The sequence below is a fragment of the Cygnus atratus genome, chromosome 16 (assembly GCF_013377495.2).
Source record: "Cygnus atratus isolate AKBS03 ecotype Queensland, Australia chromosome 16, CAtr_DNAZoo_HiC_assembly, whole genome shotgun sequence".
NCBI classification, from domain to species: domain Eukaryota; kingdom Metazoa; phylum Chordata; class Aves; order Anseriformes; family Anatidae; genus Cygnus; species Cygnus atratus.
This window is the reverse complement of record NC_066377.1, coordinates 11,238,166-11,260,885: the sequence shown is the minus strand read 5'-3', so window position 1 is coordinate 11,260,885 and position 22,720 is coordinate 11,238,166. Positions and strand designations below refer to the sequence as shown.

The 22,720-nt window shown below is 48.4% G+C and overlaps 1 protein-coding gene across 1 annotated transcript; it reads left to right on the top strand.

Annotated features, from left to right (window-relative positions):
• Window positions 1-21,699, top strand: CHMP4B (charged multivesicular body protein 4B). The gene is made up of 5 exons (XM_035548430.2): window positions 1-323; window positions 16,768-16,945; window positions 17,740-17,854; window positions 18,241-18,367; window positions 20,890-21,699. The coding sequence occupies exons 1-5, from the start codon at window positions 128-130 to the stop codon at window positions 20,955-20,957; spliced, it is 684 nt and encodes a 227-aa protein (XP_035404323.1). The 5' UTR covers window positions 1-127; the 3' UTR covers window positions 20,958-21,699.
• The last annotated feature ends 1,021 nt before the right edge of the window (window positions 21,700-22,720 follow it).

The window sequence follows — 22,720 nt, the reverse complement described above, 5'->3', positions numbered from 1 at the left end:
GGCGGCGAGCCGGGGCGGGGCGGCGGCAGCGGCAGCAGGAGCGGCCCGGGCGGCGGCGGCGGCAGGAGGAGGCCGAGGCCGAGGGGAGCGCCGAGCGCGGCCGGACCCGACCCGTGCCGGCGCAGCCATGTCGGGGCTCCTGGGGAAGCTGTTCGGGGCGGGGGCCGGCGGGAAGGGCGGCGGGAAGGGCCCGTCCCCGCAGGAGGCCATCCAGCGGCTCCGCGACACGGAGGAGATGCTGAGCAAGAAGCAGGAGTTCCTCGAGAAGAAGATCGAGCAGGAGCTGGCGGCCGCCCGCAAGCACGGCACCAAGAACAAGCGCGGTGAGGGACCGGGGCGGGGGGGGGGTGGCGGCGCCGGGCCTCGTGTGGCCGCCTGGGGTTGTTGTTTTTTTTTAAAAAAAATCGCGGATTTGGGTTAAACGGGTTTGGGGCTGCTGCCGTGGGGCTGGATCTCAGCGTCTGGAGCCGCCTCGGAGCTCGGCTGTGGCGCTGGGGCGAGGCTGGGGGCCGGTGGCAGGGACGGGGCTCGGCCGAGCCCTCCCTCAGGAGGCTCCCTTGGGAGCAGCTCCACCCACCCAACAAATCGGCTTCCAAACCCGATCGTAGCTCGCTGCAGCAGCCTCAGTAAGGTTTGAGTTTCTCCTGTATTTTTTTGGCCCGCTTCGGTAACAAGCTTAAAGGCAGAACTCCAAGACCCATCGTTACAGCCCGCCTGTGCCGCGGTTCTGGCACCTGTTACCGATCCTCTTCAGCTGCTCCTCTTCTTTGCCTGCTACGGCTTGGGACGGGACGGGGGGGGTGGCGTTAAACTAGAAGAGGGCAGGCTCAGGTTAGATGTAAGGAGGAAATCCTTCCCGCTGAGGGCGGCGAGGCCTTGCCCAGGCTGCCCCAGGAGCTGGGGATGCCCCATCCCTGGGGGTGCCCAAGGCCAGGCTGGGTGGGGCTGGGGGCAGCCTGGGCTGGGGGCAGGGGGTGGCCCTGGGTGGGCCTTAAGGTCCCTTCCCACCCAAACCTGTGGGTTCTGGGCTCTGTGAGGCCTCTCCCCACGCCTCTCTGTGCTGTGGGCTGCAGCGCCGGGCAGTGGAGGCATCGCCTTTCCTTGGAGGCGCAGGAGGGAGAAGAACCTGCCCGTGCGCTGCAGGATTCTGGGTCAGGCTAATTGAGGTCTCCAAGCAGAACAGGATCCCGATGAGTAATTAAGGAGCTGTGAAAATGAGAAGGGCTGAGGATGGTTTTCTGGTGGAAAGCCAAAACATTCCCCCCCACCCCCCTTCTCCAAGGAAACTTTCCTTTTTTTTTTTTCTCCTCTCTGAAGCCAAGAGGCCAGTGTTAATACTGGGCTGCTGGGAAAGGCAGTGGGTATCTGCTGGCTTGCTGGGAAGTGAGCTCTCCTCGGGACACGTTGTTCGTTTCTGCACAGTTCGAGGTGTCAGTCATCAGTTTAGCTGGAACAAATTCCCTGTGCGTGTTTCTTTTTTGTTACACGGCTGTTTGGATTTGTCCATCTCTGACTTCAGGCTGTTTTATAATCCAGAAATTGTGACTTTGATGCAAAGTCACTTAAATTTGTAACTTGGGGAAAACAAAAACAAATTGGTTTTATTTATGAAAGTCTGCTTTTTAATGGAAATGTTTTGATCTAATGGAGACGTTTTAAGCAACACCAAATGACCCCTAATTTATTAGGGATGGTTTTTAAGGATTGGCTCTTTATTGGATCTGAACTTTTAAAAGACCCAACTCTAAACCAACTCTAAAAATCCTTAGAGCTTTCGTTCCTCACCGAGACTCCTGGCTTTCCCTCCGGGGGTATTTATATGTCCCCCCTCTTTAGCAAGATGCACGGCCGGGAGGTTTCGATGCTGTTAGCAGAAGCTGCTGTGTAAAGCAGGCAGGAGAATCTGAGCCTGCAGCAGTGGGGAGGGAGCTTCACGGGGAGATCAAGGTGCTCTGGGGAACGCGGAGCGATGTTTCCGTGTTCCTGGGGGGAAGATGCACGTCCTGCACCCTCGGCGTCACGGCAGGAGCCGCTCTGTGCTGCCGGCACACTGAGCCCTTGTTCGGCTGCCAGGCGCGCGCGGTTTCTAAAGGCTCGTTCACCAGCGCCTTCAGCACCCCTGGAGTCAGAGGGAAGCACAGAAACTTCATACTTGTGCCTGCCTGTGCCCTTGTGCCTGCCCCAAGCGCATGCAGGGCTTTTATTAATTTATGGACTTGTTTTGCGTGTGTGTTTTTCATCATCTGCATGGAGGGTGTCTAGGCTGTGCAACCAGACAGCTCCTCGTGAAATTCTGAAGCTAAAACGAGTAGCCAGCTGGTATAAATATCCTCAGCGTGCCCTTAGGGTGCTTTGCTTCTTGGCACGGGAGGCTTTCAACTTGTGTTAGGAAGTGGTTTTTTTTTTTTTATGGTCTTTCTTTTCTGGCTGCACGGCTGTGGCAGTTTTATGGTCGCTGGTGCCTTCGGAAGGGACTCGAGCGTTGGGATTTTAACAGGCAGCATTTTTTTCTTTTTTCTCTTTGCTCTACCAATTCCTTCCTGTTGCTCCCTAGGACCCAAGTAGCTCCTGGAGAGGGGGAAGACAACAATCTGCTAGGGTCAGGTCGACGCGAAGGCATCGATGCTGTTTTTGGCGCGTGTTAGGGAGAGCAGCAGCTACAGCTTTCGCGTGGTTACCATTTGTTGCCCATGGGGTGGAAAACTGCCAGGGAGAAGGTTGGTCATCCTTAGAACAGGATGAAAAGATGCAAGTGAGCGTTCTGTCTTCTGGGAAGGACCTGGGTTAGGCCTGTGTCTTGTTTTGTTATCTCCTGTAAGTGTCCAGCCTGTTCTTTTGCAAACGGCGTGAGTTTGGGGGTTCACCTTTTTTTCTCAAGAGACTCTTCAGCGCTTTTGCTCTAGCTCACGAGCAGTGGGCTTACTCCTCTCAGTGAATGTAAGTAGCAGCACTGAGTGTGATTTGAACAGCGGTCAGCCCTTACCTTACCAGGTACTGCACCTGTCCTGAAAGTAAGCTGCGTTAACCAAAGATGCGTGCCCAATGGTTCGGAAGTGCCGTGCAGTTGCTGCATCCTTGGCATCCTTTTATCCCGCTCCAGGTGGTGTTTGTGGTGGTGTTGCATCAAGTCAGGATAGCTCGGGCTGATCTTCATCACCCCTGCCCCAGCTCTACGCCTTTGGCCACCACCGGGCTAGCTCGGGAAGCCAGGCTGCAGGGGGAATAGCGCGTACAGAAAGTGCGTTCGTTCCTTATCCCTGACCTCTGTGGGTGTCGTGCTTCAGCCGGCGTCTTTTCGCTGCCCTTTCTGATGGAAACCCCAAGGTGAAGTTGTCTCAGTGTGAAGTTTACAGCGGGGAGAGAGCCCTGATGCCCTGCTGGGTGCCACTTCTATGAGCAGCCCGCCGGGGATTAGATGCGGAGTAGATCAGTGCAGTCACGCTCCTGCCTGCCCCTGGATTTTACCTTTTCGTTAGTGCACACAAGGTCCCCAAATACTGGAAAGAGGGAGAAGCTGACACCAAGCTAATGTGCAGCAGATATATTCAGGTGTTAGCAGGAGACTGACATTTTATGGATTTTCTGTCAACTCGGATTTCTGCCAGCTAGTCAGAGTGCCTCCTTCTCTGTAAATAAACACAGCGCTGTTTTTTTCGGCACTGGTGACCAAGTACGAAACGGATGCAAAACCGCGGCTAAATACCAGCTGTGTAATCCAGGCTTTTCCTGGAAAGACAACACTCCTCTTTTCCGTCTCACACCGAAAAAAGAAAGCCAAACAAGACAGCTGGGCGTGAGCTGAAGCCGAGAGTCAAGGCGTTATGGCTCCCCCCGTCGTCTTTCAGCGGACCCTGGTGCTGCCGCAGGCAGGTCAGCTCAGCTGGCCGATCCCACCCTTCTCTGCCTGTCCATCCGTCGGTCTGCCGTGTCCGTCTGTCCGGAGCTCAGCAGGGCTGCCCGGAGCACCGCGGCTGGCGTCGGCTGGTCCCCAACCCAGGAGGGGCAGCGTCTGCTTCCACCGCCGCCCCTGCGCTGACGTGAGCGGCTGCGTGGGCAGCGCGTGAGTTGGGTCAGTGGCTGCTGCAGCCAGAAGCGGACTCCCTAGAGCACAAACCGAACCAAACGCCCGCCAACCCTGTTTTCTGCTCTCCGGCATGCAAACAAGCGCTGGGGCTGGCCCCGCGGTGAGGAGCGCGGCTGGAAGGAGGAGGGCGGTTCTGCCTCCTCGTCCTGTGCGGGGCCAGCCCCGGTGTTGTAACCGTGGTGAAACCCGAGCGGGACGTGGGTCTCCCAGCTGCGGGCAGCTGGTCATCCGCTGAAGCGTGGAAGCACGCCTGCGTGATGGCGGGGATGCTTTTGTGTAGGTGTCTGAGTGGCTCAAAGCGTCCAAATCACCTGGAGTTCAGGGAAGAGAAAGCTGCAGCCTCGGGATCAGCAGCCTGTGCGTAAGGGTCTCGCTTGGGATCGCTCGCAAACGTGCTTGTAAGGTCCTCCGTGATGTCTGGCAGGAGAAGTGACCTCTGCTCCCAGAGTCAAGTATCACGAACCTGGTTTTGCTGTCATAAATCAGAAGCCGCTGATGCAGGGAAGCAGAAATCCTGTAGCAACTACCGTCCAGCCCTCCTGGTAGCAAGGCGCTTGTCTGTGTCTGCAGTCACCGTCTGGTTCCGAAAGCACCTTTCAGTTCCAGGTGCTGAACTGGAAAGCGCGGTTTCAGTGTAAGAGCGTCGATAGCGATGCTGGCTGAGTCCTTCGTCTCTCCCGAAGATGAATGGGTTGAGTGTTAAGCGCCTGGCTTGGGGGAATCGTGCTGGTTACTCTGGTTTTAAGGAGGTGTTTCAAAGCAACGGGAGGCTTGTAGTCCGCCGTTCTGCCCTGTGCCTGTGGAACAGACTTTTGGAGTCCAGTTGCTGTAGTATAGAACAACTGGGGAGGGATGGGAGGATTCAAAACACCTTTTAAAAGACTTTGAAAAGCTGCACAAATAACCCCCCAGACCTGCAGTTCTGCCAGATGCGATTTGGTAACGCCTTGCTGCGATCCATCCTTCCCCTGGTCTGTGCCGTGCCCTGTCAGAGGGGAAGCCCGGTGTGTTTGCAGCCACTGACTTTGCTTTTATTGCTTTTTTATTGCTTTTTCTATCCCAGTATCACGTGCTGGATTCCGGTACCTCGGTAAGCCTCAGCTCTTGTTAGTAAAGCCTGCTGAAGGGCTCCTAGTTCTGGTTCCGAGCCGCAATTTGCAGCTGATGCGGAGTGCTGGTGTGGTTTAAGCCTCCTTCGCTCACTCGGACTCGTTCAGCAAGCTGCCAGCTTGGTTCTCGCTGGCAGGGGTTGTGCTGGGATTTCGGGCTTGGCGCTTGCTCCCTCCAGGCCTCCGGTGGCTTGCAGCTTTCAGGCCTTCGGAGCTTTCAGGCCTGCGGCGATGGCAAAGGACGCGGCTGTGCTTCGTGTCGAGCAGGGATTACTTTACAGCCTCTCCTTCCTCTGCGTCGCTGCTGGGTGCTGGAAGCAGTAGCACGCCGTGCCGTACGCCGCCGGCTGGAAGGCCGCTGCCAGGATTTGGACGGATTTTTGCTCTCCCCAGTGAAATCCTTATCTGTTTTGGAAAAAAAAACCTGGAGTCGTTAACGCTGCCCTTTCTGTTGTTCCGGGGCAGTGCGCGCCGCTCGCCCGGAGCCTTGGCACGGCGTGTGGTGTGAGCGGGGAGGACGTGGCCTGGCCTGCAGGCAGCGAGGCGCTGCGAGTGTGTGTCTGGCAGGAGCGGGGTGTAAAGCGAAACTTCCCCGTTCACTCGTGACACCCAAAAATGCACCATTTTGCAAAACTAAAAGTTGGAGCAGCGTGGGGACTTCGGCGCGCTCTCTGTGGATTCGCAGCCAGGTACCCGGCGAAGCGCAACTTGTGGCACAAGGTGCTCGAAAAGGACAGCGTGCAGTTGGAGGATGCTAAAAACGCTCGTGTCAGACATGGGGAGAGCCCGGCCGTCCCCTCGGACGCCTGACGGCCCCACGGAGGTGCTGCCGGTGGCCGTGCTGGCAGAGCTGCCTCTGCAGGTGGGTGAGGCCGTTGGCAGGTGCAGGGCAGGTCTGCTCGCAGCGCCATGCTGGGCCCGGGCCAGGAGGCTGGGGCATCGCAGACCTTGCCGGTGGTACCGGCGTGGCGAAACACCTGGCTGCTGGTGGGAAGGGCACGGGCAGAGCTGGAGATCCCTGTCGGTGAAGCTCAGTGCCTGGCTGGGACCAAGGCAGTGACAGTTCTGCCCCAAATGGCCTCACCGTTGGAAATCCGGTTGGGAAGAGCCTGCTATGGCTTCCTGCGGGCTCATCAGTTATATGAGGCCTTTCCAGTGCCCCTTTTATAGGGGCTAATATAACCGGAGCACTGATGTGATATAATATAACCATTACACTGGCAGATGTTGTCTTTTAACTCTGAACTGGCCGGCAGTCAGCTGTGGCAGTTTGTGTTGGTGCTGTCCCAAGAACCAGGGTAGGCACCCGTTTTTGCGCGCACTGACTTGCGTGTTTTGTCCCTGTGTGCAGCGACTGAGGGCTCAGTACGGGCTTCCACGACTGCTGCCTTCTCTGTGCTGCGGTCCTGCGCTGCTCCGTGCCCCTGTGGTGATGGTTGCCGCAGCTCGGAGGAGAAGGCCCCGGGAGAGCTCCCAGCGCCTGCCCGGGCCTGAGGGGCTGCAGGAGAGAGGGGAGGGTCCCTGCCAGGGGGTAGGGACAGGACGGGGGGGTGGTGTTAAACTAGAAGAGGGCAGGCTCAGGTTAGATGTAAGGAGGAAATCCTTCCCGCTGAGGGTGGCGAGGCCCTGCCCAGGCTGCCCCAGGAGCTGGGGGTGCCCCATCCCTGGGGGTGCCCAAGGCCAGGCTGGGTGGGGCTGGTGGCAGCCTGGGCTGGGGGCAGGGGGTGGCCCTGGGTGGGCCTTGAGGTCCCTTCCCACCCGGACCATTCTTTGACCTGCGAGGGCTGTAATAACGATACGGGCTGGCAAACACCTTTTGGAGCTGGAGCCTGTACGGGTTTGTCATTAGAAATGAAATGAAGCTCTGGCTCCGAGGCGGGCTGCGGCCTTGCCAGTGAAGTGTTCAGAGGTTGAGTCAGGAAGTACGAGGTATTTTGAAAAATAAATATGGTTCAATTTATTTGCTTTATAATTTTGGGGTTTCCCCAGCTTTTTCCCCTTCCCATCATCGGTGTTGGAATTGGAAAATTTGTGAAAAAAAGTTAAAATTTTCACATCTCAAAATAGCATAACTTCACCAGACAAGATGTTGAGGGAAGTGCTAAATATTGTGACAGCCTCGATGAAATTCTTCAGCTTGGCGACACTGTAGTGGGAACTACACAGAGCTGGAAAAAGGGTGACAGATTACCTAGCCAGTAACTTACTTCATGCCCCGAGAAGAACAAGTCTCCAAATGAGCCACTTAAAGGTAGGATCTCCTGAATTTTGTGTCTTTAGTCTCAAAACTATTGCTTAAACTTAAGGATTCTTTTTTCCTGTCAAAAAAGAACATGTTGAGATGTTTAAGAAGAGCTACTTGTGTTCTTGTAAAGCTGAACCCCTCTGATGTGTTTCTGGGAAGGAGACTCAGGGGAAGACAGTAGTTTTTTCACTGGGATTCTCTTTAACTAGGCATCCTTCAGCAGTCACAAAATAAAGAAGAAAACTCACAACGAGCATTTGCAGTCTGTAAGGATCCCAAAGAGCCCTTAAGGAGCATACTTTTTTCGTCCAAAAACCTTCAACATTTGTTGAATTCTGAATAATGTCTCTGAGTGTGTATAAGTATCAAACTGATGTGAAGTAGGGTGCAGATGTTTAGCAGCAAGCAATGTTGGTGGGCGCTTTGAAAGGGTGAGAGAGGATCATTTACCCCAGTGGCCTCAGGGAAAAAGACAGAAGTGTCCAGGACGGCTCGCCTAGAGATTGTCTCAGTGAGGATTATTGACCAGAGGATTGCTGTCTTGGTGTTCAAGGGGCAAAGAAATCAGCTTCGAAGGGTTTCTTTCATCCTGGACTGTTAACCTCTGCTTCCTGCACAAGGTTGGGCCCAGGAGGAAGTTCCTCGTCTCGCCAGCTCTGGCCCCACGAGTGCAGCGTGCTTCGGTCTGCAATTTTCAGCCTGAGTGGCTTACTCACCGCTTCGGCAGTAAATCACGTTGCGATCATGGGTTGTGACCTTCAGAAGCACACTTTCTGCGCTCATAAAACTGGCTATTTCTGACTCACTTGTATAAGGAAGCACGATGAGGAGATGTGTTAGGGTTCAAGTGCAGCTCCTTCCACCCCAGCTGTGGGGTGCGGAGCCACGGGGCCGGTCCCGGCGTGTTACGGAGGTGGCTGCTGCTGTGGTGCTGCGGGTGCTGCTCGGGCAGGGAAGTTGGTTGGTACCGCTCTGCTTGGTACTGCACGTAGCAGAGCTTGTGGTGCTGGTGTGCAGGGGTGCTTTCTTCTTGATCGCTTCCCCCTTGTGTATTTACACATTTTTCAACGGTGAATCCGTATTGTGTAGTTCAATCTCTCGCACAACGGCCTAAATGCTCTTGCACTGCTTTCTTCAAGAGGAAGTTGTAATCTTGTTTTAAATTCAGAGATGACAGAAGCCTTCTTTTATTCTCTGTCTGGGTTGAGCTGCTTTATTCAAGTAGTTTTAATCAGTCGCTTAATCTTTGAGCTAGGAAACATTGCCGTCCTTTGAGCAGAGGGTTTGGGAACTAATAGATGCTTAGTAGACAGACACAAAAAGATAAATGGAGAAAAAAGACAGAACCCCAGTTTCTTCCTGGGCAAAACCACCGCCTCCTCTCCAGGAGGGGCACAGGAGCCTGCTGCCAGCCCTGGTGGCTGCTTTCTGGGAGCTCTGCTGGAGGTATTAAGCCCTGGTAGTGGGGGAAATGTGTGATGATGGCTTCAAGCATCCAGCATAAAGTGACTTTTAGGCCTGCGTATATCCTCCGGACATCACAGATCTCAGTAGGTGATCTTCCCTGGGAACGAAATCCTGCTGCTTTGCCCTGCGTTAGCCTTGGAGTTGATGTGAATTTATCTTTAACCATGCTTCAGTGCCTTTCTCCCATCCACTTTCACACCGTGATGCTTAAAATCAAAACTGTCTTCTCTGACCTCCGACGTTTTGTGCTGAATGTAGGCAGGGGATTGATGGGCAACCAGTTAGGAACAGGCTTACGTGCTGGTTGCTGGCCGTGCTTGCTTCCTCTGCAGTCCCTTGTCCGAGGCTGGTGTGTTGTTAGTGTCACTGAAAGGCCTCGTGTTCCTTCTCAGGAGAAGTGTCACTAGTGTGCAGGACAGGCACGAGGCTCTGTTGGAGCAGATGAAGGGCGGGAGGTATTTCCAGCACCGGTACCTGCGCCAAAAAAAAGCCCAGGCAGAAGTGTGAAGGACAAGGGTGCTCTCTAGCTGTTGTATCTGGACCAGGGGTTTTGGAAACAGCCCAAAAGGTTTTAGAAGTGCCCTGAAAAGATCCGACCTCTGGGTCCCTGAGCAGAGAACTGAGTTGCCAGCTGCTGCACGGTGTGAGCCCCGGCTGCTCTCAGAGCTTCCTTGGGACGTGCTGCGGGTTGGTTGTGGCAAGGTGCTGCCTGGGTGCTTTTCTGCTAACGAGTCTTTTCTGCTGGGTGTGAGCCCCTGCGAGTGTTCTTCAGCGTTTCTGAGCTCGCAGGCCTCAGAGGCGGTGCGGTTATTCAAGGCTGAGCTCAGAGGTATGAAGGAATTTGGGTGAGTGCGGTGGGATTTGTCATTGCTGGATTTACATCGAGCTGTTTGTGTGCTTGTAGCATTGGAGGTTTTTTTCTGAATTGCTTTAAATTAGATCTTTGTGGGATTTTTGTGAGACACTGTGAGCTGTTTGCTAATTCTCAGCAGAGTGAGAGATTAACAGTCACTGTCTAAGGTGAAGCCGCTGCAAGCCAGGCAGCAATTTACTTGTTACGCTTTGTGGTGCCTCTTGTTTATCTCATTTCAAGGGCAGCGAGGATGTTGTTGATGATTATATTTTCTGCCTAGGCAAGCAGCAGGAAGATGGAACCACATTTTCAGACGCAGCAAAAATAATGATGCTTCTTCTGTTGAGTAAATTATAGACAGGCTGACGATACAACGTGCAGGAGGGCACCCGCCGAGAAGTGGCTCCGTCACCTCTGGTGTCTGGGCTTTCTGTGAGAGGGGCCAAGAGACCCTTTTGGGAAGCCTCTCTGCTGTTACCTCACAGTATTTATTTTGGCATGGCACAGCTGATACAGGATACGTGATTTTTGAGGCTGCTGTGGAACGTTTTCGTTGCATATGAATATGGCTGGTGATATTTTCTGATGGTATCTCTGGGTCTGCCATTTCTTCTTTCATTTGCCAGAGAACCTAAGAATTGGATGTGAGATTACCCCCACTCCAGCTGCAGCAATCAGAGCTATTAATCCATCTTCCTCTGCTTCTGGTTTAGGTGTCTGGTGTAACTCTAACAGATCGTTGTCCCATTCCTTCCAGTTACAGGTGGGAGGTGGACAGGCAGTGAGCGTGCACCTTGTGAGCTGTCAGTCAGGACAAATTCCCCGGGTTCACAACGCCTGGACCTCCGTAGAAGCCTGGTTTGGAACTCAGTGAAACTCCCGAGTGTTTTTTGCCACTGTTAGGCAGTGCTCTTTGAAGCACCTGGTCCTGCTCTCCTCAAGTTGAGACATGTTTTTGCCAGCAGAGCCTGGAGTTCCAAGTATTTGGAAAAAGGAGCCTTGAGTTCTTCCTTGTTTCTTTATAAACCAGTCTGTATTTTGTTACTAACGATATTTAAAAGCATTTATTCAATGGGATTGCTGTGGGCGTAAGAACCCCATCAACACCGCTTGTCCTGCAAGTGTACAAGCAGGACGTACTTGCAGCAGGGCTGTTGACTTTTGATGGACTTACTGATGTTTCGAGCCAGTTTTTTTCTCTGAATGCAGTATTACTTAGCAAAAAATGTATTTTTATTATCCTGCTAACTCTGATCACTCTGAACCTTTTTCCTATTTCACTACCAAACTGTTGTAAATATTATGAGGGAGATCTTAGACTTATGATGGATCTGTTAATAATTGTTTGCATACAGGTTGAAATATCTTAAAAATTACATAAAATTCTTCCCGATAGCATTCTTTTGAGAACAAAGTGAAATTATTTGGGTGAACTGTTATGCTCTTTCAGACTTGTAAGCCCGGACAGAGGAGGATAGTCTGGTAAAATGACTCTGCCCTTTTCGCTTGTGAGTGTTCATTTATCGGACAGAGGAGTGGCTGAAAGCCATAACATGAGCTCCTGCTTATCAGTTGTGTTGGAGTGCTGGGCGCTGCTGTGCCTTCTTTTTGCTCCCTGTGGTCAAATAGCATAAAACTGCTGCTGGACTTCTGTGGGGGGGCTACCACAGAAATTCAAGTAGGTAGGAAATTTAAAAGTAACAAAAAAAGCACAAAAAATAAACTGATATTTTGCAGTTCAGCAACTGAAGACTAAAAAGGAAAGAAGGCGTGCATTTTTGTGTGTCAAAAAGTTTGACTTCCTAAGAAGGCTGTAAAATTTTCTTCAAATTTACTTTTGTACGTGCTTTTCTGTTCAGGGAATTGCCAGCAGTTTTCACCCAGAGCTCTGACCGTTTAAATCTTTATCAGTGCAGATTGGGTCCAATGTCCCAGCTGTAGCCGGTAATAAAGGTGAAGAATATGTCAGACTGCCATATGGAAAAGATCCCTTTGAGCTTGCTCACCATCTCTTAATGGGTAACAGGAGTCACCCAGTTGGCTGTAAATGTATTTCCGATTTAATTGTAATAATATACACTTCTGATTTTTCTCCAGTGGGTACTTACCTATGGAAAGTGCTGAAAACGTTACTAAAATTCAGATAAGTTTTGTTATCTGCTGTTAGGTTTTGGAGGGTATTTTAAGTGTTGGGGTTAGAAGGCAGAGCACACACTGTCCCCCTGAAGTCCGGGGGTTGTAAAGTTTTCCTAAAATACTGCGTTAGTGGGCTCTTGCTATTGTCTTGTGAAAACTAACTTTCCATATACCCATCAAATATTTTTTTATTGTGGGGTTTGCTTTGATTTATTAAGTGAAGATAACCAATCGATCTTGGGATTTTTATTTTTTAATAGTTAATTCTAAGTCTACCGCCAGTTTTTGCTTCCTGCATCAACGCATCGAATCCAACGCTGTTTAGCAGGTTGAGTTGGTCATCTGTCAGTTTGTTCTGGTGGTTCAGCAATCGCTGTCCTTTTGTGATTCCTGCAAGAGACTTGAGCTAAAAAGAAAGGAGAGGGGGAAAAAAAAAAGGCAAGCCAAAAGATCCCCTCCTAAAACAGCCAGTGCTTTGAAGTGGTGCCGCTGTTTTTATATAGAAATAGGTTAATTCAAGAGCAAGTTAACCCCGATCCAAAGCCTTCCTGCTTTTTGGGAGGAGAAATACCTGGTGTTACCTAACAACTTCTGTGGAACGCGATTCCTTGCGGAGGGAAGGCTGTCAGGGCGATGATGCAGCCTGCTCCGTGCTTTCTGAGCAGACACCGTGTTTCCCTTTCCCGTGCCTGGTGTCCTTCCGTGCGTGTCCTGTGCCGAGGAGCTGGTGAGGTTTCCGTGCAGAGCCCGGCAGCACCGGGCTGCTTTCTGCATCTCAGCCACGCTGCGCGATCCAGCGTGGACCCACAGCTAAATAACTAAGTGCTGATGGGTTGAGATCATAGCCTGTCTGTGCTTCATCCTGCGCAAAGGCAGATACTCTCATAAGAAGCACATAGCGCACAGTTTGGTGAAAGTCATGATGAGAAAAGCATTAATCCTATTTGCCTTGAGTGTCTGAATCTCAGGCACTTCACAGAAGCTTCTGTGGGATGCTGCTTTGATTTTGCAGTCTCATACAGTTTTTTTTATTCTAGGGTAAGGAAATTGTCACACGTGGAAAACGTAGATCAGCTCCTTCTAGAGAAACGTGCTGCCAGGGTGCTAGCAACAGGTTCTGGGTCGTGAGCGAGGCATCTCTGGCTAGGTCAGGGAATAAAGGGTTTGGGCTTAATAGATGGTTGCAGGTCCTGCTGAGGCAGTCCCACAGCAATTACAGGTGGGTATTGAATTACGTTGCCTGCCGATTTAATTGCTGTCTTGGAAATAGTAAAGGCATAATTAGAGGTGCAGGTCCTGAGGTCTCCTCTTTCATGGCTGCCTCTTCGTGAAGAGCAGAGCTGGGCTGTGTTACATCGCGACTGCAAAGGCACATCCGTGCCTTGTGTTTGTGTGAAACGCCGTCGTGCTAGAGGGCGGTCCTGTAGCCAACTGGCTCGTCTTCCTATTTATTTCAAGTTCTGAAAATGGATGTTGTGGAGAAAGATTTAATGCGGTTCCTTTCAGAGGAAGTATTTATAGCTTTGACTTCACTGGAAATTTAATAAAAATGTATTGTTCTGGTAGTGCAAGGTTTCAGTAGGTATTTGTGCAGATGGTGAGGACCGTTTCGCAGGATAAAAGCAGCAGAGCTGCTCGTCAGTCTTCAGAAATCGACAAATAGGAGAGCAGAGATAAAGTAGTTATAGATCTAACCAGAATCACCCCCTGAGATGTACGCTTCCATCCGATACCACTGCTCCGTGAAGTGTAACAGCAACGTGGACAATTTATAGCTCCAGAGACACCTGAAAATTAAGAAATCAGTCCTAAGAGGGAGATGGAAAACCAACTTAACTGTAACAAGCTTGAAAAAAAAAATAAATGATTTTAAGTATTTCACTTGAAAGTAGATGCATTTTTATTGATACTACTTGTTGTTATATGGCAGAAATGATTAGTTAGTGGCCTGCAGGGTTTGCCTGCGGTCCGGGCAGAGCCACACTTGTCTGTGAAGGGGACGTGGGGAGAGAATGGGGTCGGCGCTGCTGCTTGCAGAAAGGAGACCCCAGAGGCACGTGTCCTTTTGCTGGCGGGATGTGTGTGGGACTCAAATTGCCCAAACTTGGAAGATGAAAGTGATGTGGGTGACCTAACTTAACTGGGTGGGTTTTTTTTTTTTTTCAGCTTAATAAAATCTTCTACTTATAAACACAATGCGTTGGGATAGTTAAGCAAGGGAACCTGGATGAAAATCAATTGCAGGAAGCTGTGATTGTCTAATCTGAGGCACTAAATACCTTGTTCCGTGTTCCTTGGTGCTTTTAGCTGCAAGAAATTGCAGTTGTGTGAGGTTTTCGTCGTTGCAGAAACTCATTGATCACTGACCCTCCTTGGGTTGTGTCGATCCCGAGCTGCCCAGACACGAAGCTTTGCGTGCGGCCCTGCATCTCCAGCTAGGGCTGCGTATTGCTCCTTACCCCCCTGCAGGTGGCTGGAACATGGAGGGATTTCTAACGCTTTGTCTTCCAGTAGGTCTGGGTGAGCATCCGGGCCAGGGGGAGGTGGGTCCTGCAGGGGTCCTCGCTGCAGAGAGGGGGGCACAGAAACCTCGGGCCCCTGCTGGGCTTGGTGCTGGGGGGCGAGCAGCAGGGGCATGCCGAGCCTGGGTGCTGGGCTGGGGGGCGGTGGGGCTGCAGCCCGGACCCATGGGCTCGGCCCTGCAGGTTTTAGGAGCATGTAGCTTGTTTTTGCAAAAGCAGGAGCCTTGATCTCTGTTAATTTCTCCCCTGCTTACATAGGAAAGGAACGACAGACACAGACGGAAGGAAGGCAGCGAAGGCCGGGCAGTGCAGTTCTGGTTCGCTGAGCTGGCGTGCACGGGGATGGAGGGAGGGGTAGGATTGCACAACCGCCTGATAAACCCCGACCACGTGCTCTTTCACCATGATGCTTGCGGTGTTTGGTGCCTCAGGGCTTGCTTGAAGAGTACGTAAGCAGGAAATGTAGATAAACTGTGGCTATTCTCAGGGAAAGCTACAGCGGGGAACTGTACGTAAATTACAGTGCTTGGGTTTGCGTAATGGTTATAAACCCCCTGGTTTTGCCTATAATTCTCCTTAATGCACAAAGTCTTGAATAAAGAATGTTCTTTTGCTATCTGACGCTTTCCCGGCATCTGTCAGTGTATAAACACAGCCTATTAACAGTTTTATCTTTCTAAGATAACTCTGTATATCCTTAATTAAACAATTAGTGCAGAATTAACCAGACTGAAAGCGCCAGTAATGCGTTGCTCTGCGCTTTATGCCTGGCATAAAGCTGGAACGTTTCAGGTGACGTTTGTGTCGTGTCCCAACAAACGCTCGCCTTTGTGTTACGCGAAGACCCCATCCTGCCCTGCTTCTGCCAAACGGAAACGGCAACTGCTGCTGCCAGCGCTTCTTGGGTAGGGGGGGATTTACTGATTGCTGGGGTGGCAGCCACCGAAATGGCTTGTGCTGGAACAGCCGAGGTGATGCTCGTTTGTCCTTGTGATCATGTCTGCGAAGGCAGCCTGTGGTCTTCTCCAAGTGTGCTTGGCAGCCGAAGCTGCAGCTGCCCAAAGTACTTTTTTATTCCTCTAGACACCGGGGTAATTTGAAAATAATCAAAAGCAGTATATTCGTGGCCAATTGCAGAGCTGGGGGTCTATGTACAGCTTCTGGGTGCTAGGATGTTACCTTGAAGGGCTGTCAAGCTTCTCAAGATGGCATCTGACAATACAAGAGGTGTCTGCTGGCTTAATCTGCTCTGAGGAAACAAGCTATTTTGCTTCTGTTGCAGGAATTTACTCAGCGTGTCACAAAGTTATCATGGCTCTAGTAGGGGAGATAAGGGAAGCTGCCTGCTGCTGGGATTTCTTCCTCCTTAGTCCCCCAGCTCTCCAAAATATCTGCGAGGGAATTGTAACGGGGACAGGCAAAGGTTTGAAATAGTGTTGTAAGTTAAGAAACGGAGAGGAAGGCTGTCATGACAGCGGTTTGTGTCCAAGCTGAGTTTTTAAAGTGGGTGGGTGTATATTATACGACGAAGTCCATGACACCGTGGGCAAGAAATCTGCTTGTCGGGGGAGCAGCAGTGCCTCAGAGGGAAGTCGTCATCTCTCGTTTCCCACTGTTGTACTTGGTCTTGGTTCGTCAGTGACAGTGCTCGGTAGGTTTTGCCTCCACACAACCCCTACCAGACATTTAACCAAGTCCAGGTGAGGCCATTTGTAAATCCGGCTTGTTGTCACCGTGAGTGTCTTCGGATCGAGTGTGCACCAGGCTGCTGCCGCCTGCCAGGGTGCCTGGCGGAGCGTCTGCTGCTGCCTGCCCTGCTTGGGAGGAGCTGAGTGCTGCGGGAGGAGCTGGACCAGTCCATGCACAGTTTGTTTAGATAGGGCTACTTCTCTATATGTACAAATATGCTGCTTCTCCCAGCAGCTGCGCAGAAGTTCAGCTGGCCGGCAGGGGCAGCAGCAGCATAACCTCATGCGATGGCTGCTGCACCAGCAGCTGTGCCGTGATGTGCTTGGGTGAGCGAGCAGAGGTGTTCCCAAGCGGACTAGCTTGCAGGGTGAAGCCTGCTGTTTGCTGTAACGTGGCTTCTGCCTTGTGTGGTCTTATTATGGCTGGCTGGGCCATACTGAGCCCTCGAGTCGCTTCTTGGCTCGTGTCCTGGAGGCAGGGGATGGATGGGCAGCTCGCATTTGGCCACGTTTGAGCAATTTTTTTGAAGGAGGTAAATGTAAGGCAAACAATAGAAGATGTTAAACATTGCTCTGTACTGCGTACCATTAGGTACAAAACATGAGGGGCTGTCTGGGGCACAAATCTGACAAATCCTACTTTTTTTCCCTTCTGTTGATTAGCTGCTCTTCAGGCCCTGAAGCGTAAGAAGAGGTATGAGAAGCAGCTTGCACAGATTGATGGCACGTTATCCACAATTGAATTTCAGAGGGAAGCCCTTGAAAATGCCAACACTAACACGGAAGTGCTTAAGAATATGGGGCTTGCGGCTAAAGCTATGAAAGCTGCTCACGACAACATGTAAGTTACACCCCTCTTTTTCTTCCTGTAGCAATCTTTAGTTCGGCGTTTGCTTGGTCTGCTAAATACCAAGTTTTTCATAACTAAAGGTACAGTGAGCATAGCAAAATCTTTTTGAAAGGCTATAACTTAAATAAAGCTAAAATATTAGGTATATTTGTGTATTGACCAAAATATGAAGGACCAACACTTTCTCAGTTTGGTACCACTTCCTATGACGCGAAGCCAATAATGGCAAATGTACTTTGTCCAACAGAAGGCTAGCATCAGTGTAGTTTGAAGCAAATGGGAGGGTGTACCACTGCAGATCCACCTCACAACGGCAAGAATTTTAAGTCTCAAGGGGAGAGTTAAACTTCTTTCTTTGCAGTTTGTGTTTGTAGCAGTTTCTTTGGAGTTAGTGTATGTAGCAGTAATTAAAGGTAAACTGCATTATGGGAATGTTGTTCCAAAAGCAGATATTTTAGATGTAATATAATAGTGCTGGATTAGGGAACAGAGCAAATTAATAATAATGTCAAAATACAACCCAAAACCTCTTCGTACAAGGTCTCTATATAATTGCTGTGAGCTAAGCTTCTTGGGAAAAGTAGAAAAAAATGCATAATTTTGTTCTGAGATCAGGGTGTGAGGTGTAGGAAGATAGAACTTAGACTTGCATGCAAAATATTTTTTGAGAAAGAACCGTGTGAAGTGTCACCATGGTGTGGCATTACTACAAAAAAAAGGAAATATGGTTTTAAGTGCTGATTGGGAAAGTGCCTGATTTGCCTACTCTTTCCTTTGTTTTACAGGGATATTGATAAAGTAGATGAGTTAATGCAAGACATTGCAGAACAGCAAGAGCTGGCAGATGAGATTTCAACAGCCATCTCAAAGCCAGTAGGATTTGGGGAAGATTTTGATGAGGTATGCTTTGAATTTTCCTCTGTTCAAATGAAATCTTTTAATATCTGCATGCTGCATGTATCTAGTTATAGTACTGAGATATAAAATCTCTCCTGGAACTTGTTACTTGCTGTTTCTACCAGTACATACAGCAGTTGTGTACCTGACTTTATGCTGATAACATTTGGACTTGCACTATCTTCCTCTTCTCACTGCTTTCCCCTCCATCTTCACTACAAGAGAGCAATACAGGAATTCAGACAAAGATTCAGATTCCTCATCTCCTCAGATTGCTCTGATCCTGTGCATTTAAGATATTTTCTGTGATAACATGACCAGCTAAATCTGCTTGGTAATAAATATGATCTAAAAGTGTCTTTTTTTCTCTCCTTTCTTTATAAAACTAGGATGAACTTATGGCAGAACTAGAGGAACTAGAACAAGAAGAACTAGACAAAAACTTGCTGGAAATAAGTGGTCCCGAGACAGTACCACTACCAAATGTGCCCTCAATATCAATACCATCAAAGCCAGGTATTTATGGACCAGAAACATCTTGGGTTGTTGTAAAGTACACTCACTCAAATTCTAGCTCCTCTGATTTCAGAATCCGAGCTGCAGGCAGCACAGGCATGTTGCTTGAAACAGCTTCATGAGTTCAAAATCACATCTGGTGATGTTTCTCCAAGGAGCTAACCTGCCTTTCCCAAGAACTATGGGAATCAATAACTATCACAGGAACAGTTGTTATCTGTTCTAGCACTTCTAGTTTATCTACAGCGTGGATGACACTCAGGGTAGAGTCAAGTTGTTGAAGAAAGAAGCCAGTGGGAACCTTCTACCAGTCGCTGCTGATCCACCAGGGAAGTAATATTGACAAACAGACCATGGATATAAAAGGAAGGGAGTTGAGAGCAAACTAGCTCTTAGAAGTAGTCCCAGGCTGGTTATATCCACACTGAACCATGCTTCCTTGCTGCTGTTTTTTTTTAAATGTCATTCCAGTTTTTCTGGCTTTTGGGAGGAACTCTCTCCTATTTGGGGTCCATGGTTGCCTCCTCTGTCTGACATTTGCACATATTCAAGCCAGACTGTACCAGACTTGTGGTCATGACAGTTTTAGAATATGCATATCTAGCAAAAATTAGTATGGTGATGTAACATGGAGAATGGGCAAGAAGTGTTAGTATTTACACAGTTCAAAGCTGCTGTTAAATCTGAACTAATCATTTTTCTGTGAACTAGGAGTGATACCTCATGACTTATAGTTGAGTGGGAAAACCTTTGACATGCGTTAATGGGATGTGAAGCTTTACTACCCAGTTTGCTAAATCTGCCATAAGGCATTACAAGTAAGCTGTAGTCTCTGCAGCTCTTATTTTGTGTGCTTACTTAGGGAGGGGAAAAAAGGTCCAAAAAGCTGGAGGACAAAAAAAATATTCCCAGGTTGTTGTCAGCATACCTGTAATTACCTTGCTGCTTTCCAGGCCAATTAAAGACTTGGGAAGCAGCAGACAGTGCCAAACAACAAGGTCTGCTTCAGGTGGCATGCTATGAAGTTTGCTCCTTGCGTGCTGTTTTTGTTTCAATGTAATCGATTTTGCACTTTTTTCCTAGTTCTGTTTTGCTAGGCGGAGTTGTTGGTAAGTGTTGATGAGGAAGGAGTGAGTTACATGACTCTCTGGAATCTGAGACAATCCAAATTCAGATCCAACAGCAGGAGGAAGAATTTAAATAAATGTGGGCACTACCTTTTTATTTCATAGCTGTTTTGATGAGATTTGTTCTCTTCGTGTTGGTTGGATATGGACGTTAAAAACATACCAACTAAGTATACCTTCTGCATTATATTAGCTAGTAATGACTGCTGACTAGTCAGAGGCATTATGATTGTACACGTTGAAGCAGCTGTACAGCTTAATGTAACACTTATGTAGGCATACCTCTTCATAAAATAATAAATCATAAAAATTATGAATGTTTTTCATAGTAAAAACTGTAAATATAAAACAGTGTCTTACGGGATTGGTTAAGCTGATTTTTCATGGAAATTCGAATCCCATTACTCTTTGAATGGCATGCTACTCGCCTTTTGCTTAAAGCTCCCTCTGAGTCCAGCGTTTTGGGAAACCTGGGATTCTGGGGATGGTGTTGGGTGGATTTTTTCTGTAGTTGTTTGTTTCATTTTGTGTTCTTTTGTTTTCATTCATTGTTTTTCACTTAAAATTGACTTAATACAGACTGTGATCAAAAGTATTTTTGGTCACCATGGGCCGGACTTCCAAAGGGAGTGCTTTTCCTACCAGCTCAGGGGCATGCTTAATGTGTATTCCGCAGCAGAGGTGACTCTTGCCTCCTTTTCAGTCATTGGATGGAAAACAATTGTGAGCTTTCCTGCTTTTCCAGTTTTCAGGAGCTGTCTGGATTTTGACTTAATCAGCCTGAATTCGAGTTTTTTTTTTTGTTGTTGCCTGCCAACTAAATGGGTGTCTGAAAGAATCCGGGCAAAAGCTGTTTTTGTTTAGCAGAGACTGGAAGATCTTAATTTAGAAAAACAAGTTCCAAATCTTTCCAAGTAATAGTTTTTGAGTTTGACTTAAAGCTGACTCAGTTCCCACTTACGTAAAGGTTTCATTAAGATGATGCAAGCCATTCTAAGTATTAATTGACTCTTTTTTTCCCTTTTGAAACAGAGTGATTTTGAAGCTGAAACACTGTCTGAGGAAATATCTTTTTTGGGTATTTTCCAAAGTTATTGTAGCTATTTCTTGGTTAAAATGTTTTGCTAAGTTGATTTGTTTTCATTGCAGAAACCAGATTTATCATGTTATATCATAACAAACAGAGTGGTTTGCTCCACTGAAAGGACCAGAAATGATAGCACGATGCTTCCTAGTAGCTGCACCCAACCAACTCCTGGTGCTCATGGCACGAGGAGGGGAGTAGCACAGACCTAGAGCTAGGTAGCTCTTCAGCGCAAGAGTTGGACTCTTCAGACACAAGAGTTGGAAGTCTCTCAATTCCAAACTTACTGGTTTTCTTTTAATATTTTGCAGCCAAGAAGAGAGAGGAAGAAGAGGATGAAGACATGAAACAGCTGGAAGCTTGGGCAGGAGCCCAGTAACCACAGCAGTAAATGGCTGGAAAAAGACTTTGATTACCTATTCTGGGTGCAAATATGTTGTGTTGAGGAGAAAGCATAAGCAAAATGTCTTTACCTTTAATTTTAACCTGAAGCAGTGGGAACTGCACTGCTGTTTTCTGCATAGTGAGGTCTGCACGAAGGAAAGAAGGGGGAGCAGGAGGAATTGCCTGCAGTTTGTACGGTTGAATTTCTGTAAAAAGGTATTCGCAAAATCAAACATTCGGCTTTTGGACTGTGCTAATGCCACTGCTGGATCTTCATCTTCAAAAGTTTGGGCCATATTAAATTGACATAAGCTGAAAAACACTCTGTAATTTTAAGTCAGTTTAAGTGTGTTTAGAAGTCTTGTAAGGCATTTTAAAAAGGAAAAGCTGTAAGCCACCATCGGCTTCTTATTGTGTTTAGGTGCAGGAATGCTTTAGGTTTTTAGTTCTTTGCAAGTTATGTTTATATCCCTTTACTGATGTGCGGCTAGCCTTGTGTTTGTCACCGCAGCAATGTAGTCACTATTCCCATTTTAATTGGTGATAATGATTTGCAGTTGACAAATGCATCTTGGAAGTTGGGAAGATTTAAATTTCAGTTGTACATTTTTCTACATAGCACTATAATGTTTATTGCTTTTTCTGTGATAATAACCCATTCAGATACATACACACAATTATTTTAATTAAGAAACTACTATGGATTGCACTGTATTAAATATCTTGATTAATTTTCATCTGTGACTACTGCCATCAGTTCCTTTTGATGTTTAAGTTATCCGACTCTATTACTTAAGTGCCATTTGGCCTCTTCCTACACCAGTGACATATACTCTTTAAAGCTAGTTGAACTTTGGTTGTATAACTGTAGCTTAGTTGTATAAAACTAGAGTTTTAGCTGAGCAAAATTGCCAGAGGACTCTCACGGCCCTTATTCTAATAATCTTCTGGGGCACAGTGTCAAAGTCCACACTAAGGAGAAATGAAAGCTGGGTTAATAATGGAATCAACACGTTTAAGGACAGAGCTGAGAGCCTTGGCTTTGTATTTTTTTTGTCATAGAAATAACACCCATTGTGCACTGTGCAAACAAAATGTGTTTTAAAGCTCTGGTATTTTATAGGAGTTATGACTGACAATCTCAAGTGCAGTGAAGTGTCTTAGCAGAAATGTTTAGGTTTAGCTGGGAGAGGAAAAAGCAGTCCCGTAGCACCTAATGCTTTTAAGGCTGCTGATGCAGAAGCTCAGAACCTGTAAGTGACAGAGGCACCACGTGGCAACCCAGCTGTTTCCTGGGTCATGTTTTCTTTCCTGTTCATTTAGCCAATTGCTTCAACTAAAGGAAGAGCCTGGTTTGCACAGCAAGAAAATGCAATAAAGAGCGTCAAGATTCCTGTTTACTTTTAGCCAGATGGCTAGGACAATCTTGTTTCTTTTAACTTTTTTTTTTTTAGAAATGATAGGGTGGTTTCTTAATAGTACACTTTATTAGCACGTATGAGGATTGATCACTCTCTTTCTGCTTTGAATATCACTGGATTCCTTGATATTTTGCATAATATCAGGGAATAGCAAAAATTCTTAGAATAAAACTTTTCTGCCTTGCTTAGGCTCATTCTGTGGGCAAAACTTAGCTGTAAAGAACACCAAGATGCAGCACAGGAGGCAGCAGCTCTCAGTGGTGAGCAGGCTTTCTGCAGCTGTGCACCCAGTGCCCAGTTTCTTCCTTCCTAGGAGAGGCAGTCTGTCTCCTGACAG

What these genes read in the sequence shown, in the direction of transcription:
- CHMP4B (XM_035548430.2), top strand. Translation starts at nt 128, where the DNA reads ATGTCGGGGCTCCTGGGGAAGCTGTTCGGGGCGGGGGCCGGCGGGAAG. An exon ending in TTGGGGAAGATTTTGATGAG is followed by an intron (nt 17,855 to 18,240) that starts GTATGCTTTGAA and finishes TTATAAAACTAG; the next exon opens with GATGAACTTATGGCAGAACT. An exon ending in ATCAATACCATCAAAGCCAG is followed by an intron (nt 18,368 to 20,889) that starts GTATTTATGGAC and finishes AATATTTTGCAG; the next exon opens with CCAAGAAGAGAGAGGAAGAA.